A 16,897-nucleotide genomic window follows, 5' to 3' on the forward strand; every position below is an offset into this window, starting at 1 on the left:
CTCACAAAAATAAAGATGGTAAATGTCAAGTGATATTTTCAGGTAAGAGTATCCTACGAATTTGAGGCATGCTTTTGGGATGCTTAGCACCTCCCTATTTGACATGTATATTACATGAACTACAGCAGTTTAGGAAGACAGATAATTTAATGTAATTTAATATAATATCAGCCCTCATTATATCATTTTCCAAAGTACAGAAATACATTTGTGCTCAGTATTTTCCTTGTTTTTTGTAGTAGTATTCCATTCCTACTACAGTGGTGCAGTTCACATTTTTCCTCTCAATTGAACTAATTAAAACCAAACAAACCTACAAAGGGAGACAAATTACAATCTGAGATCAAATACTAATCAGAACATTTTCATTAAAATACATTTCTGAAAACGATTTGAAATACTTAGAAGTCCAAGAGAGAAATAAGCTTTTATTTTTATTTTTGAAAGAACTGACTTAGTCAATACAGGAGCCAAATAACATGCTTATGATTTATAAATATTATTTTCACTTTCATTGCTTTTACATGTTACACATTCTAGTGTCTCACACTTTAGGGTTCATTGTACCTGTTTAAAATAAATAGCCTATAATATGTACATCTAATACATACCCAAACGTTTTTAGAAACCTGAAACCTTCAACGCTATTGGCTTGAAAAAAGGCCAATGAAAAGACTGGGGCCATATAAACATATTGATTGAAAACAGAACTTAAATAGGAAGAAATCCGATACAAGTATACAAAGCAAACAGCATAAAGACAGATAGACAGATAGTACAGAAACTCCTGAAATACCATGGCATAAAAAACCAAAGCAACAGTCAAGAGAATTAAAGCAGGGGGAAATTCAAAACCAGTTTTATTGAGGACATATCTACCATAAGATGCAACTCACGACTACACTTCAGGGGAACTCTACATCTGGGACAGTAACCACACTGCCTATCTTTAAGCAACTAAGGTCTCATTTCCCTATACAGTAAATGAAGACAGACCAGCCCCTTCAGAATTCATACTGTCACAAGAATTCGATTTAGGTATTTCTGACATGTGCCCGTACTATTAACTTTTACCTGTTAATAGCTGTTACAAAGATATCTGACCAGGCTTTAGAGGTAACATCTATGTAATGGAAATAGTCGTGTGTGGCCTGATTCAAACTTGCTGCTTTGTTAGCAAAAAATCTGCAGAAATAACGCTACAAAAAGCGAGAATCTTAAAGCCGTTTGCTGTTGCTCAGCTCCTCCTGTGACCTCCTTCCTCTCAAAACCACCTGTGTAATCAGGAGCAGCTTTCAGAGAAATACTGCTCTGAGGGTACCAATCTTAGAGTGGCTGACTCCTGCAGTTACACATGAAGCAAAGGAGCAAGCAACGAACCAGTGGCAGAGCATGACAGATGAACAGAAAAAAACCATAGTTACCTCCCACTTCTGAAGAACAGATCTAGCTGTGTACTCTGCAATTCCCACAAATATTTAAAAAAAAAAAAAAAAGAAAAGAAAAAAAAAAAAAAGAGCCGTGGCAGCAGAGCAAGGATGACTTATTTAGTCAAAGATGTCCCTGACCACAGCAGGAAGGTTGGAACTAGACGATCTTTAAAGGTCCCTTCCAATCCAAGCCATTCTATGATTCTATGACATCTCTCCAAACAGAAAGCTCTTACGAGTAATACTTGGAGAGTGAAGAATCTCTAGGCTACCCTTTTTATATCAGAGTGGTGAGTGGACTTCTAAACAGAGGTGGATCCCAGAATTTGGGAGGCAGCGAAGTGCAAGTTCCAAGTCTTTCTAACCAGAAGCATAACAGTCTTGAGAAGGTTAAGCCTTGCAGCTTCTTCTGCCTAGAAGGCAAGTAACTCCCGGTGAAGGAAGTGGTCCAAGCACTGCTCTCATTGTGGAGAACTACCATGTAATCAAGTACCACATTACATGTGACCATCATTATAGAAATTACTTTGCCACTATTTCTTAGAGTTCAAGGAAAACAAACACAACCTTTCAAGCCTGGAGTGTTTATCCTATGTAAACTGAACAAAACCTAGGCATTTAAATCCAACATAAGCAACTTCTTGCAGAAATGTCATCTCTTTCATTACATAATCTGTGAAATTTTGCAACAATATCATTGACAAGTTTGAATAAAACATAGACATCAATGTAAAGATGACTATGTATCATCTCTTCCCACAATTCACTTGTAAGATTTCCTATGCTAGAAATTTTGTGCTGAATTATAATGCATTTCTCTGTCCAAATATTTTTTTAAAAGTTCTGAATGGTATATAAGTTCTGTCATACAAAAATAAATATAATGGTCAGCTCTGACACAAACGTCAGGAAAATCTGATGAAATACAACTTTATAAAAGTGTAATTTGTAAACTTTAATGTTCTTACCGAGAATCTCTGTTATTAATTACTAGTTCCAGATTTTGTGCTGATGATGAATCTATCATAGCTGTTTTCTCACTCCCCTGGAAACGCACCTTGAGTGACTTAGGAGCATAAACTGAATTTTGAATAAATTCAACGTATTTTAGCAAAGCTGCAGCAGCTGCAAGACAGTAGTACCTTGGAAAGAAACAATTTCTAATCAATGTTGAATGCTGCTATTTAAATACCACAAAACCAAATGGTGCACTACAGAAATCACATTCACACTTTACAGAAATCACATTCACTTCTGCTTGACAGCTACAGGGATTGGTAACACTGAAAAAGCAGTATGTTTTAAGTATGCACTAACCCATGTATAGTACACGTATATACACGTAAATCAATTATTTGTGAATGTTTGAGTCTCTGTACACTTCACACCCCACACTATATAGCTGGTATTGTGAATATACATATTTCAATAGTTACACGTGACTTAAAATGAAGACCCAGGTCACCAAGTATCACTACTTAAAGTTGTTGGTACAAGGAAAACATTTGCTGAGGCCAGAAAGAAAGGCAGTCATAGCTGTTAAGTTGTATCTTTAAGGAAAAAATGAAAAGGAGAAAGTGGAAAACTGTGCAGACTTTAAAAAAAAACAACAAAAAAACAACAAAAAAGTAACAGGCCTCCTATTTCAGTTTCTAGATGTATCAGAAACACTGGTGGGCAATATAAAAGAACAGCTACTATGATTTTCTAACTTTTGCAACAAGCCACAGACTTGTGTACTAACTATGTAAAAAGCTTATGTAAAAACTTATCTGGAGACAGTATGCTTTTTCATTATTTAAACATACTTTGACTGAACCTCCATGAAAATGGTGCTGAATTCAGATGCACACAACTGCTCTATGTATTCCAAACCCTTTGTTTCATTGAAGTACTTTCTTTGGACAGTTGTAAAAGTCACATTCTGTGAAGATGGGGGGAAAAGCAAATAGTTTTTAAAAGTTACAGATAATTTTTCATCAGGCAGACTTCTCCATTTTTCTACTGGTATGTGTTTCCAAGAAAATCTATCAACTGATTCAGCTTTCATCTGTCTTTGTAGAAGTATTCATTCCAGCTTATTAGCACAAGCAAGCCACACTACTGTCACTCATCTTTCCTTCTCTCTGGTAGAGAGTCTATATAAAAAGGCTCATACTGCTGTTTTGAGCAAATTAACATAGGCTTTTTCCTGGATATTGCTTTTCCCCTCAAGAATTACCTACACCAAATTTTGCATCTAACCTGGATTTGGCTAAAATTAATGATTTTTCAGGAAGAGTTATTTTCACGCTAGCATCGATGCTCACATTCAAACTGTAGAACTCCCTTGCCAACACTGAAGCCCGAGGGACCATTATTAAGCCTTCAGTGGTAAACAGGGAAGAAGATATGCAGGTCAATGTAACTGAATGTGTGCAACGCACGAGCGATTTAAGAAAAAGGGTAGAGAGGTCAGGAAGTAGAAGAGGACTCATGAAGAAGCCATCAACAGTGTAGACGTGAAAGCAATTCAAGTAGTAATTAATACAGTTTTTTAAAAGCTCGGAGGCTTTAATACTCATCAATAACACATACTAGTTCATCTCACCCTCTTACCCTGCCAGTGCTCTTATTCCTATTCTGTGATATATTAGCCCCATCAATTTATCACGTCAAGAGAATAAAGAAGGAACAAGAAAAAATTCTTGATTTTTTCATCTCTGAATCTTTCCTACGTTTTGTATTGCTCAAATTACTTCAATGCCACAAATTCAAAACTTTCGGCTGCAATCAGTAATATACTTATGTCTGCAATTGTCAGGATTAGAACTAACAGCGTTGGAGCTGCTTTTAGATTATCCTTTACCATGGTAAAATTAGGACCAAAAATCATAGAAAACACAAACTCTGACTGCATTTAAGATTTTAGAAGTTGTGGAAAACTCTCAAATCAACAATCACATAAAAGTGACCAACAAGGACTCCAAAATATAGAATGAAATTTAAGAGATTACCTTGAAATGCTCTGTTAGCAGACTGAACAATTTTGTTGTGTTTCCTGCATCACAAGCAGTGTTTGACATTATTATTTCTAGTGGTGTTAAAATCGTGAGTTTAGTAATAACCTGAACAAAAAATTTCAAAATAACAAAAATCCATACATAATCTAAAATACTTTTTACACAGTAATGAACCAGCAATAATTACAGAATCTGATCTTTCAAAATTAGTTCCAGTCTTGTAAATAAAGATCAAATTTTCTGCTAACTTCTACACTGAGTCAAATTTATCTGTCTCTATAGATACAGATACATAAAAAAAATCAAACAATTTTAAAAAAAATAGAGGTATCTATTCCGTTATTTAAACACAGAAGCATGCTTGTCGTCAAAGCAAGAGATAAATATCCAAAACTATATTCCATGGCTATGATGGGAGAAGGACTTATTTTCAACAGACAGCAGCTTTCAGGGCTTGCAGCTGAAAAGTTAACTGTGCTCTGGAAGACGAAGAAATGCAACAGGTCTGAATATTAATAATCTTTTGATTGAGACTTATTTTAGACTTTGTTCTAACCACCTCATAACATTTATCTCAGTTTTACCTTTTTCTATATGGCTCAAAATGCACATATTTAAACCCACTTTGCTTTGATTATGTGCTAGACACCTGCTGTAGGGATTTAAAATACACCATATGCTTTTCTATTTGTTTACTGTGTAGGAAATGATGAACATCACTATGCATTTATATTAATTTTTATCATCACAAATTGTCAAGGGAGAAATGTGAAAAAACAGACTATATTTTAAGTGCTTAGAGGTAAGATGTGAAAGAAGGGATCGGTAACAATGGAAAGGGGAACAAGCATAAAAAAACCACCAAAAATAGATCATCTAAGGGTATTGGGGGGTGGGAGGGAGGGCTGTCGCTGTCCATCATATCTGATAATCATTAGGAATTTTTTTTTCAGAGGCATCACATTTAAAGCAAACCTTGACGAACTTAAAGAATACAGAAAACTTCACTGAATTAATTTACAGAATATTAAAAAACACAAGAAGAGTGACACTGTCAGAAAACAGCTGATCAGCAGACAGACAGTATTGTTAAAGGTGTTACCGATTAAGATAAGAAACTAGGCCATGTAGTGCATTTGGGAAAAAGTAGTTGCATACTAGCAGCTTTTTTATTGTTATTGTTCTTGACTGATAGTCAATACAGTATCAGGTTTGCCCACATAACAGAGAACTCAGTAATCTAAATGGAAAATTAGGAAGATATGTGTAGAAGTAAAAATGCCACCTTTTGTAATGGTGAAGAAAATACTTGAACAATCTGGCCATGGCCTGACAGGCGGTTAAAGAAGATGTAAACTTAACAAGCTACAAACCTGAGTAACAGAGAAGAGAGTTATGCTGTCAGAATTTAAGGAAAAAGTATGAAAGGCTTAAGAGAAGTAACTGTATTTTTATCATTAAATTCAAACAAAACCGAAAGTAAAGGGGTGGAAGGGGAGTTTGGGCAGCTAATATACTTCTCAATTTGAGAAAGATAAATTTCATGGGACAATAATGTAGTTCTTAACCCTGACACAGCAGAACAGGGGAGTCTACACTATAAGCACAGCTACTGTTTGCTAAAAAGAAAGCCTTTTACTCTTAGAAGTAACTGTAATCTTAGTAAACAATTTCCATAAAAATAATCTGAAGTTTCCTTGCAGAATTCTAGTCTTATCATTGTTTTGATTACATGGGACTTTTTTCCCCAAGTACAAGCAAATCAACTTATCGCTTTAAAACCTTTAAGCGAATTGTTATTTAAATTGCCATATCCTCATCTGACTGTCTACATTTCCTCATGCACCCATATTTTCAAGGTGCACATCTCATTTTGATTTTTAGTACTGTGTATTGCAGAAGTATTTCTGTAGCTGCCAGGTTCAATGTGTACTTATGTGTGTTAAAACCAGGAAAAACTTTAAAAGCACTAATGATCAAAAAAATTACATCATACATGTATTTTAGTAAATAGATTTGACAGCTGTTTATATTCTGAGTCATATCTACTTATTCTCCTAATTAAATTTAGTTTTTATTTCTTTGTATATTGTAAAGATACTACAAGGCACACTATTTTCTAGCATGCATAACTACAACATAACCATTAAATAAAATGTTTTATTAAAGCTGGTGTTGCATAAACCAGAGAGACTACTCTCTACTGTCACCCTACCCCCCAACTCTCTCACTCACACACATTTATGCAGTTCTGCTCTCAGAGCTGTTTTGCCTGATGAAAAATATTTGCAAGTTCTACTACCATGTATTGCCCAATGCTCTTCAAAACAAGGCATCTCACTCCCACATAGCTCAAAAACACTATTTTTTGCAGAAAGGCTATTTTTCTTTTGCAAAACATTCTACTGCTTTATCTAAAATCAGAGGCACAGTGAAAAAAATATCAGTCCTTTCAACACTGCACATCCTCTATAATGTGTTACTTTCACTTTTGAGAAATTTCTTTTACAAACTAAAATCTAATTTCTCATTAGTCATAAGCTTTTTTAAGAAAGAAACTCACAATAATTAGCCTGTAAGGGATACAGCAATTAAGTATGCAACAATACCTTGGCATAAGTTGTATTGTCTGCAAACTGTGATAATATCACCTCAGGATTTTTTAAGTCAATACTGGCCATTCCTACTTCACCTCTGGCAAGGCCTCTTCCTTCTACTACAGCTACAATAACCGGTGTAACAGTATGAGCAGAGACTGTAGATGAGGATGTAACTGTAAAACAGTTGCATATATTCAGTTAATAGTCACTACTTTATATTTACAGAATCATACTTTGACATTCCAAATGAAATACGTGTTTACATTCCCATAGCCACGGAAAACCCTTTCAATTTACCAAACTTAGTTAAAAATTAAAAATCCTAGTTGTTCAACTCCTTACTTGCCATACCATAGAGACAAGGCGCACCTTCCAAAGTATGAACAGCATTCTCTTACATTAAAAGACTGATTGAATGCATTAAGATTGTCAGAACTAATCACATTTCTCTAGCATGTGAAAATATAGTTTCAGAGTCACTATCTCTGTACTTAACAACAACAAAAAAATGTTCAGTACATGTCAAAAGGCATGGCTATTATTAACCATTTGCCATTTTAAATTCAAAATGATTCATAGCTATTACCGCTAGTGAAAATCGGGTGTATTAATTGCACAGAGACACTGCAATACTCCACTAAAAGTACAACTTTGATCAAAGTGGCATAGATCCCATCAAGTCAGGGAAACAAATGTCTTATATATATTTTATTTTTCTATCTGCTTTTATGCTTAACTTGTTAAACTAGTCTAACATACAACATATGTACAGTACACTTCAGACCTAATAATTGGACTTTCAATTTGATAATTTCAAAAAAAAACCACAAAACATTTTTAGTATCTTAAAATTAGCCTGGCTTAAATTTTCCCAAATATCATCACAAACTCAACTAATCTCATCTCCTTCTTCAAATACGAAATCATAGAATAGTTTAGGTTGGAACAGACCTTTAAGATCACAGAGACCAACTGTTAACCTTCTACTGCAAAGTTCACCACTAAACCATATCTGTAAGTGCCACATCTACACATCTTTTAAATACCTCCAGGAACTGTGACTCAACCACTTCCCCGGGCAGCCCGTTCCAACACTTGACAACCCTTGCGGTAAAGAAATTTTTCCCAATATCCAATCTAAACCTCCCCTGGTGCAACTTGAGACCATTTCCCCTTGTCCTATCCCTTGTTACTTGGGAGAAGAAACCAACATCCACTTCACTACAACCTCCTTTCACATAGTCGTAGAGAGCAATAAGGTCTCCCCTCAGCCTCCTCTTCTCCAGACTAAACAGCCCCATTTCCCTAAGCCGCTCCTCATAGGACTTGTGCTCCAGACCCTTCACCAGCTTCATTGCCCTTCTCTGGACATGCTCTAGCACCTCAATGTTCTTCTTGTAGTGAGGGCCCAAAGCCGAACACAGTGTTCAAAGCGCAGCCTCACCAGTGCCGAGTACAGGGGCACAATCACTTCCCTACTCCTGCTGGCCACACACCTGATACAAGCCAGGATGCCGGTGGCCTTCTTGGCCACCTGGGCACACTGCTGGCTCCTGTTCAGCCAGATGACGACCAGCACCCCCAGGTCCTTTTCCGCCGGGCAGCTCTCCAGCCACTCCTCCTCTAGCCTGTAGCATTGCGGGGGGTTGTTTTGACCCAAATGTGGGACCCAGCACTTGGCCCCATTGTTGAACCTCATACAATTGACCTCAGCCCGTCAGTCCAGCCTGTCCAGATCCCTCTGCAGAGCCTTCCTTCCCTCAAGCAGATTAACACTCTCCTGCCTAACTTTCCCTACAAAGAACAAGTGTGAAAATTAAGATTACAGCTCCTTAACACCTAACGTCTTCCTTTCTAAAGACCCCAAACCTCCTTTTCTTCTCTAGTCTCTTTCTTTTCCCATGTAGATAAAACCACCAACCCAGCTTCTCCAGCAATTTGCCCAATATAACAGCAAATCTATTTTGGGATTGTACTATAGACCTACAATAAACCTGATGTTTATACCTAAACTGAACTGTATGATTCTTAATATCACATCATTCAGATCCAAATAGCTAATTTAAAAAATGGGGCTATTTTGTGTTCAGCTACGGTTTATTCCAGTATAGTTGACTGGAGACACATTTTGATGCATTCCTTCATCTCACTCCTCTGACACCACTTCATACAGTACAGAACTTCAAATAGCACTGAGTTAAAAATCCACTATCTTCTGTCACTACTCTTGTGGTGCCTAAAACCTAAGCTGTGAGCCAATAAGGATAGTCTGAGAGATGAGCTATCATCTGTAATCAGAACTGGGGGGGATAAGAAGTTGGACAAAATAAGCTGACCCTCCAACTTCTCCCCAACTTCCCACTGAGTGCCTGCCATCACAGATCTGTGCAACAGTATGTCTAAACCAACAGTAACTGAGTCCACACACACCCCAAATTATGCTCCACTATTTTAGAAGCACTGCTCTTAAGTGCTAAGCTACAGTACTTCCTAAACATGACATTTAAGTAATGGGGTGATACCATTTTAATTTGGTATACGGAATTTTTTAATGTTTTAATCTATGAAAGAACAAAACTACATACACAGTGCTACTTCTAGTATCTCAGCTAATTTCTGTTTCATGTTTGCAAAATGGTACTACATTCTTCCAAATTCTATTGGAGAAGATACTAATGACGTTTTGTTTGGAAATCTGCAACCAAAGATTGCGAGACTGTGCTATTCAAAGAGCAGATGTGTAACTTGCTGAGCAATATTGAGTTTACCACATTATGAAAAGCAGCCGCTACATACATTTTGGTGTAATTTCTCAAACTGGAAAAAGTCTTCTTGATCTCAATCGTCTTAACTTTCAGCTGAAAGCCAAACTAAACATTAAAATAGCTGAATTGAACAGATTCTTCACTTAATCCTCCTTGAACTCACTTAAATGTTCAGAAGAGATGCTGTTATTAAATAACGATTAAGTCTGAAGTATTCAAAATAAGAAAAATAGTTGCATATACAAGGCATGCCCCGTTTACACTTTCAAAAACATCTAAACAGTATTGGATTTTTATAGCTTAAACATATTTACTGATTCAAAACACCAGTAAATTATACCTGCTTCATAGTGATTATTTACATTCTCTTCCACCATTACCTTCCCTTGCTCTTGACAGAATTTGCTGTCAAAAAGTAATGGAATAAGAAAAGGCGTAATACACCAAACCTGCCACTTTCTTCTGATGTACCCCAAGAATCAAAACTAATCCTACCAAGAACCTGAAAGGGCAAGATCAGAATTAGAGTTTATCTAAGAATTTAAGATTAAAAGGCTGTTTGAACCGCAACTGGCTACAAACTGAGTGAAATCTTTGACGCTGCACACAAGCCAGTCTGAACCTTCATTTATTGTACCTATGTTCGGTAGACCACAAGATGTCAGCAACAGCATTCGCATAAAGTTTCATCTGAGGCCTGCTGAAAATCTGTTACTCCAAATCTTCTACTCAGAACAACCCCTGGCCCATCATCATCAGCTGATCACAGTATTAACTCTTATTTTAAAAACAACTAAAAGGTGAAGATAATAGTAAGTATTTTAGATAAGGTATGGTAATTAGACAAATTTTATTTGGAAGATGGTTAGTTTTTCCGTTTGTCACACTAAAAAAAAAAAATAATGCAGTGACAAACCAATATTCATCAGAATCTGATATTCTGGATACACTGTCTTCAATACAGATCAATGAAAGACTGATCAAGTAATGTCACATACAATACAGCAAGCATAAACACATAGACATGCACACACATAAACATACATACATACACACAGAGGTAAAATCAGAGGAAACTGATGATGTGGGTTTGCTTCGTTGTTAAGCTGCATAAAGTCTAGAGAAATCTGCTTTCTGGGTTTCAACAACATAGTTACTATGATTCCCCAGTTCCTGAAGTAGTCACTAAGAAAACTGTGGATCACAACAGCTGCAAGAAATTACAAACTTCACGTTACTTACATTTTGCAAAAGAATAATTAAATTCAGTAGCAAGTGGAGAGTCAATTCATATTCTTACCAGGAATAGGTATTTTTTATAAAGAACCCCACAATTTTTAAATAATTTAATTGCTTCAAAGAATCACCATGAAATAACTCGAAGAACACTAAAGACTGAAGTGATAATGATTAGTCAGACAAAGAACTAACTTTGAATCCCATTACTTCTGCACTACCAGAGCACACAGAAACACATAACATCATGATGATGTACAAGGCATCACCACCTGTCATAAGAAGCACTGCAAAATGTACACCCAGTGAGCTACTGTGTAAGTGAAGAACTAGTGTTCTACACCTCTGAAGACGCCAACATAAAATGTATAAAACTTGGCACCAGGAAAGTTGAGAATGACATCATGATACGTAATGTACAATGCATTTCAAGCCTAAAAATAAACCCTGATTAGGAAGGTGCGTAAGTTTGGGCTCTTCAGTTCAGTCAGCACACAAACCAACCTATCCACAAAAATAATTCAACTTTGGACAAACTGAAAAATTTCTGAATTCTAACTATACTGATCATTTATACATGAACACAACGTAAGTGACAAGAGGTTACAATACCAAAACATCTACTCTGTGTCTAAAGCAGTATTTTCCCTTACAGCTGCATCTCTCAATGACAGGCATCCTCAGTAGTAGAAAATACATTCCTTTGTGTTTTGAATACAGGATCTTACTGTATCACATTAAAAAATAAAGTAAGCTTAATATAGTAATGTTAGAAATGTAAGCAGAACTATTTCCTTTAAGAGCTGTTAATCTTACCTCAATATCCCATAAGAAGGGTATGGCTTCTGCAAACAGATCTGCTAGAAGAGAGGTGTGGTTTTGCTATACACGTGCTATTCAGGTCTCGCACAGAAGAACAACTTGTGAGATTCAATATGCTAGCATTTTCTACACGAGAACTTTTGTCCCCAAAATATGATGTGGGGGGAGGGAAATTAACTTTTGCAAACAGACATATTAAATTGTGTATTATTTAACTGAAAAAAAAAGAGATTTGAATCAATTTTTATTCAGAAAGCAATATATAAATACACTGCTTAGAAAACTTATTTTTCTTAGTGGTGGACATAGAGATATCCAAGCAGCAACCTTTAATGTCATTGTATAAAAGCTCTAAAAAGTAGAAAAAGTATAAAATGAAATAAGAATCAGTCTGTTTTGAAAACAAGCTTTTACTGATGTGGTTATTTTCCACAATGACATTACTTGCAGCACCAATAAAAATCTTTGTTTACATTGTTGGACTGAAATAATGCAATAGAAGTCACTTTCTCATGAGTAATTTGATATTCTAATGAATTCAAGATTTATGAAAGAATGCTATAAGTCAGCTCTATCTCACCTTTGCCCATCAGTTTTAAAATCCGTATCTGAAATTGCACAATTGTTTATGAAAATTCTGGGTTTTTTAAAGCTGAGCATTGTTTTTAAAAAAAGGACAATCAAAGAAAACAAAGAACCATGCTCAAAAACTCCTCCGCTTGAGAATGAATCTCCCTTTGAATTTATGGGGTACAAGTGTCAGAAATCGCACAATAATCTGGGACGTATTTGCTATCTACAGTTTCTTTTACACACGTATCTCAAGATTTATCTGTATTTTTAAGTCCTGCAAAATCTCTTTTCTCAGATCATTCTTTAGTTTCAATAAATTATTTTAAACATTTTACATATTTTACTTATTTTGAGTTCTCTTGAAATGACTGAAAACAACACCTCATCCTTAATCTAGCTCAGATAATTGCTTTTTAAGATAAAAAATGAATTAAAATATAATTTTTTTTTGAAGTTTTCCACTTCAAAATTACAGGTCTTAAGAGACATGCAAACCCAAATGTTTCTGTTCCTCCTACTACTAAAAATCCATCTACAAGACAAAATACTTCAGTATCGTTCTCAGATGACCCATTAACTACATGTCATTTTCTCATGGTTGGTACAAAAATATTTACAGTACTGGGTTTTTTTGCTTGTGTTTTTTTTTTTTGTTTTTGTAATCTTACAAAACGGTGACAGATTAAAAAAAAACCCAATATTATTAGTTCTGACTGTAATTTTTTTTCAAGAGTGGACAAATCAGCACTGCAACGCACATAGATCATAGAATAGAATTACAGAATGTTTTGGTGGTTGGAAGTGACCTTTAGGGGTCATCTAGCCCAACAACCCTGCAGTGACCAGGGACATCTTCAACCAGATCATGTTGCTCAGAGCCCCGTCCAAGCTGGCCCTGAATGTTTCCAGGGATGGGGCCTCCACTACCTCTCTGGGCCAGAGTTTCACCACCCTCACTGTAAAAAATTTCTTCCTTATATCCAGTCTAAATCTACCCTCCCTTAGTTTAAAGCCATTATTCCTTGTCCTATCACAACAGGCCCTGCTGAGAAGATTTTGTTCATCTTTCTTATAAGCCCTCTTCAGGTACTGAAAGGCTGCTACAAGGTCTCCCCATAGCCTTCTCTTCTCCAGGCTGAACAGCCCCAACTCTTGCAGCCTTTCCTCACAGGAGAGCTGCTCCAGCCCTCAGATCATCTTTGTGGCCCTCCTCTGGACCCACTCCAACACCTCCATGTCCTTCTCGTGCTGGGGGCTCCAGAGCTAGACGCAGTACTCCAGGTGAGGTTTCGCCAGAGCAGAGTGGAGGGGCAGAATCACCTCCCTCGACCTGCTGGCCATGCTTCTTTTCACAGAATCACAGAATGGTAGGAGTTGGAATGGACCTCTGTGGGTCATCTAGTCCAACCCTCCTGCCGAAGAAGGGTCTCCTACAGTAGGCTGCACAGGACCTTGTCCAGGCGGGGCTTGAATATCTCCAGAGAAGGAGATTCCACAACCTCCCTGGGCAGCCTGTTCCAGTACTCCATCACCCTCAGAGGGAAGAAGTTCTTCCTCATGTTCAGCTGGAGCTCCCTGTGCCTCAGTTTGTGCCCATTGCCCCTTGTCCTGTCACTGGGCACCACTGAAAAGAGTCTGGCCCCATCCTCTTGACACCCACCCTTGAGATATTCCTAAACATTTATTAGGTCCCCTCGCAGCCTTCTCTTCTCCAGGCTGAACAAGCCCAGCTCCTTCAGCATCTCCTCGTAGGAGAGATGCTCCAGTCCCCTCATCATCCCCATAGCCCTCCGCTGGACTCTCTCCAGTAGCTCCTCATCTTTCTTGAACTGGGGAGCCCAGAACTCGACAGAGTACTCCAGATGGGGCCTCACCAGGGCAGTGTAGAAGGGAAGGAGAACCTCCCTCGAGCTGCTGGCCACACTCCTCCTAATGCATCCCAGGATCCCATTAGCTTTCTTGGCAGCCAGGGCACACTGCTGGCTCATGGTTAACCTGTCGTCCACCAGGACACCCAGGTCCCTCTCCACAGAGCTGCTCTCCAGCAGGTCTACCCCAAGCCTGTACTGATGCATGGGGTTGTTCCTCCCCAGGTGCAGGACCCTGCATTTGCCTTTGTTGAACCTCATCAGGTTCCTCTCTGCCCAACTTTGCAGCCTGTCCAGGTCATGCTGAATGGCAGCACAGCCTTCTGGTGTATCTACCACTCCTCCCAGTTTGGTGTCATCAGCAAACTTGCTGAGGGTACATTCTAACTCTTCATCCAGGTCGTTGATGAAGAAGTTAAACATGACTAGGCCCAGTACTGATCCCTAGGGGACACCACTAATTACCGGTCTCCAACTAGACTCAGCGCTGCTGATGACAACCCTCTGAGTTCTGCCATTCAGCCAGTTCTCAATCCACCTCACCGACCACTCACCCAGCCCACACTTCCTGAGCTTTTGATGCAGCCCAGGATACATTTGGCCTTCTGGGCTGCCAGTGCACACTGCTGGGTCATGTCCAGATTTTCATCCATCAGTACCCCCAAGTCCTTCTCGGCAGGGCTGCTCTGAAGCCCTTCATCCTCCTGCCTATATTGATAGCAGGGGTTGCTCTGACCCAGGTGCAGGACCTTGCACTTGGTCTTGTTGAACCTCATGAGGTTCACACAGGCCCACTTCTCAAGCTTGTCCAGGTCACTCGGGATGGCATCCCGTCCTTCTGGTGTGTCAACTGCACCACTCAGCTTGGTGTCATCTGCAAACCTGCTGAGGGTACACTTGATCTCGCTAAGTTATTGACAAAAATGTTAAACAGCACCGGTCCCAGTACGGACCCCTGAGGGACACCACTAATCACCGGCATCCATCTGGACACCGAGCCACTGACTATTACCCCCTGGCTGCGACCTTCCAACCAACTCCTTATCCACTGAACAGTCCACGCATCAAATCCATATTTCTCCAATTTCAAGAGAAGGATGTTGCGAGGGACTGTGTTAAAGGCTTTACAGTTTTTTTTTAAATAGCATTCACTTAGATTTCTGTGTAAATTCACTCAAAGTTTGGCAGAAGAGACTTTGCTATGGTCTTAGAATGTACTGAATCTGGCATAACATGGGGAAAGAAGTAATTTTAAAGACCAGATGAACCTAACCATCTGCAGATATCTTTTAAAAACAATATTTACCAAATAAGTTATGCCCTATTCAAATAAATTAGCATTCTAAGTTCTGTTCATTTGTTGTTTGGGTTTTTTTAGGACTCATGACAGATCGTGTATGTTACCCAAAATCATGTTACCTCTTCCCAATTTATGTGTTATCTAGATGCCAGGACTTCAAAATGCATTTCAGCAAATGTTAAAACAATTTCCAAACCTTTTTATAGTTTTTCCACTAAAAAAAAAAAAAGCATTTTGAACCAATTTTTTCTGCCTGCCAAGATACAGATTTACAAACTGGTTGATGATGCACATGTGTTTAGTATGCAGGAGTTGTTGAGGGGTCTGACCCTCAGGGGAGAGCCAGGAGACTGCTGTTAACAGTAGCTTTACATGAAGGATAGCAAACAGCACTGTTGCACTGTAGGACCACAACATTCTTACAACACATCAAGTATAACAGCACTTCAAACTACTTCAAAGCCCAGGCCAAAAAAAACCAAATCATAACACCCCCCAAACAAACAAACAAGAACAAAAAACCCACAAACACAAAACCCATAACCAACGGAACGTGGTTCAGTTCTCTACTAAAGCAAATATTGTGTTGCAATTCAAACCAGTTTATTGACCCCATCAGAGAATTCAGATACTGCTATCTGAAAAGCTTATGTAAAGAAAGCAAAGATGTATTTAAAGAAGTATGAGGAACAACTACCACTGTTCTGACGGGGTGAATGAAAAAAAGAGGTCACCAAAATGAAGAGATGCTGCAGCCTCCTTCTCACTGTAAGTACCGCTTGTGGCAGCTCTTTTGAAGCCCGACCCAAGCCAAGCGGGCAGGACAGAAGCAAGGGATAAAGACCCCGACAGAGCTGGCAACGCCGCACCTCACCTCCTCTTCCGGGAACCGGCGGCTTCACCCTGCTGCTACGGGCAGCCCTGCTGGGAGTGGGGCCTTCCCCGCTGGAGCTACCTGGCCTCACCCCGCTGCTGGAGAGGCCGCCGGTGCTGTCCACCGAGCTGCGCGACGTCTGCAGCAGCCCAAAGGTATAGCGGGGCGCCAGCCCCGCTCGCCCGCCCAACCCCGGCGTAGAAGAGCCGCAGCCCGCATAGGACTCCGAGGCGGCTGAGGCTGCCGCCCGCCTACACAAGTCGGCCTTACTGTTTTCCTTCATCATCGTCACCTCGCCCGCAGTAGGCACCGGGCGACGGACTCTGACAGAAGCCTGCCCGCAAGCACGGCCTCCTCGCAAGATGGCGGCAGACGCTGCCCTCCCGCGCACGCGCGCGTGCCTCGCACCCACACTGCGACTGCTCGG

The 16,897-nt window shown here is 39.0% G+C and overlaps 1 protein-coding gene across 1 annotated transcript in view; it reads right to left on the bottom strand.

The window, feature by feature from the left end:
- Positions 1-16,880, bottom strand: part of MSH4 (mutS homolog 4) — a 38,077-nt gene extending 21,197 nt beyond the window's left edge. Inside the window, 6 exon segments of the mRNA XM_075424196.1 lie at positions 2,399-2,572; positions 3,239-3,354; positions 4,427-4,537; positions 7,042-7,205; positions 11,850-12,032; positions 16,471-16,880. Coding sequence (XP_075280311.1) covers positions 2,399-2,572; positions 3,239-3,354; positions 4,427-4,537; positions 7,042-7,205; positions 11,850-12,032; positions 16,471-16,756 — 1,034 coding nt within the window. The 5' untranslated portion in view covers positions 16,757-16,880.
- Between the last annotated feature and the right edge of the window lie 17 nt (positions 16,881-16,897).

Source organism: Opisthocomus hoazin, chromosome 6 (genome assembly GCF_030867145.1).
Source record: "Opisthocomus hoazin isolate bOpiHoa1 chromosome 6, bOpiHoa1.hap1, whole genome shotgun sequence".
Taxonomy (NCBI): domain Eukaryota; kingdom Metazoa; phylum Chordata; class Aves; order Opisthocomiformes; family Opisthocomidae; genus Opisthocomus; species Opisthocomus hoazin.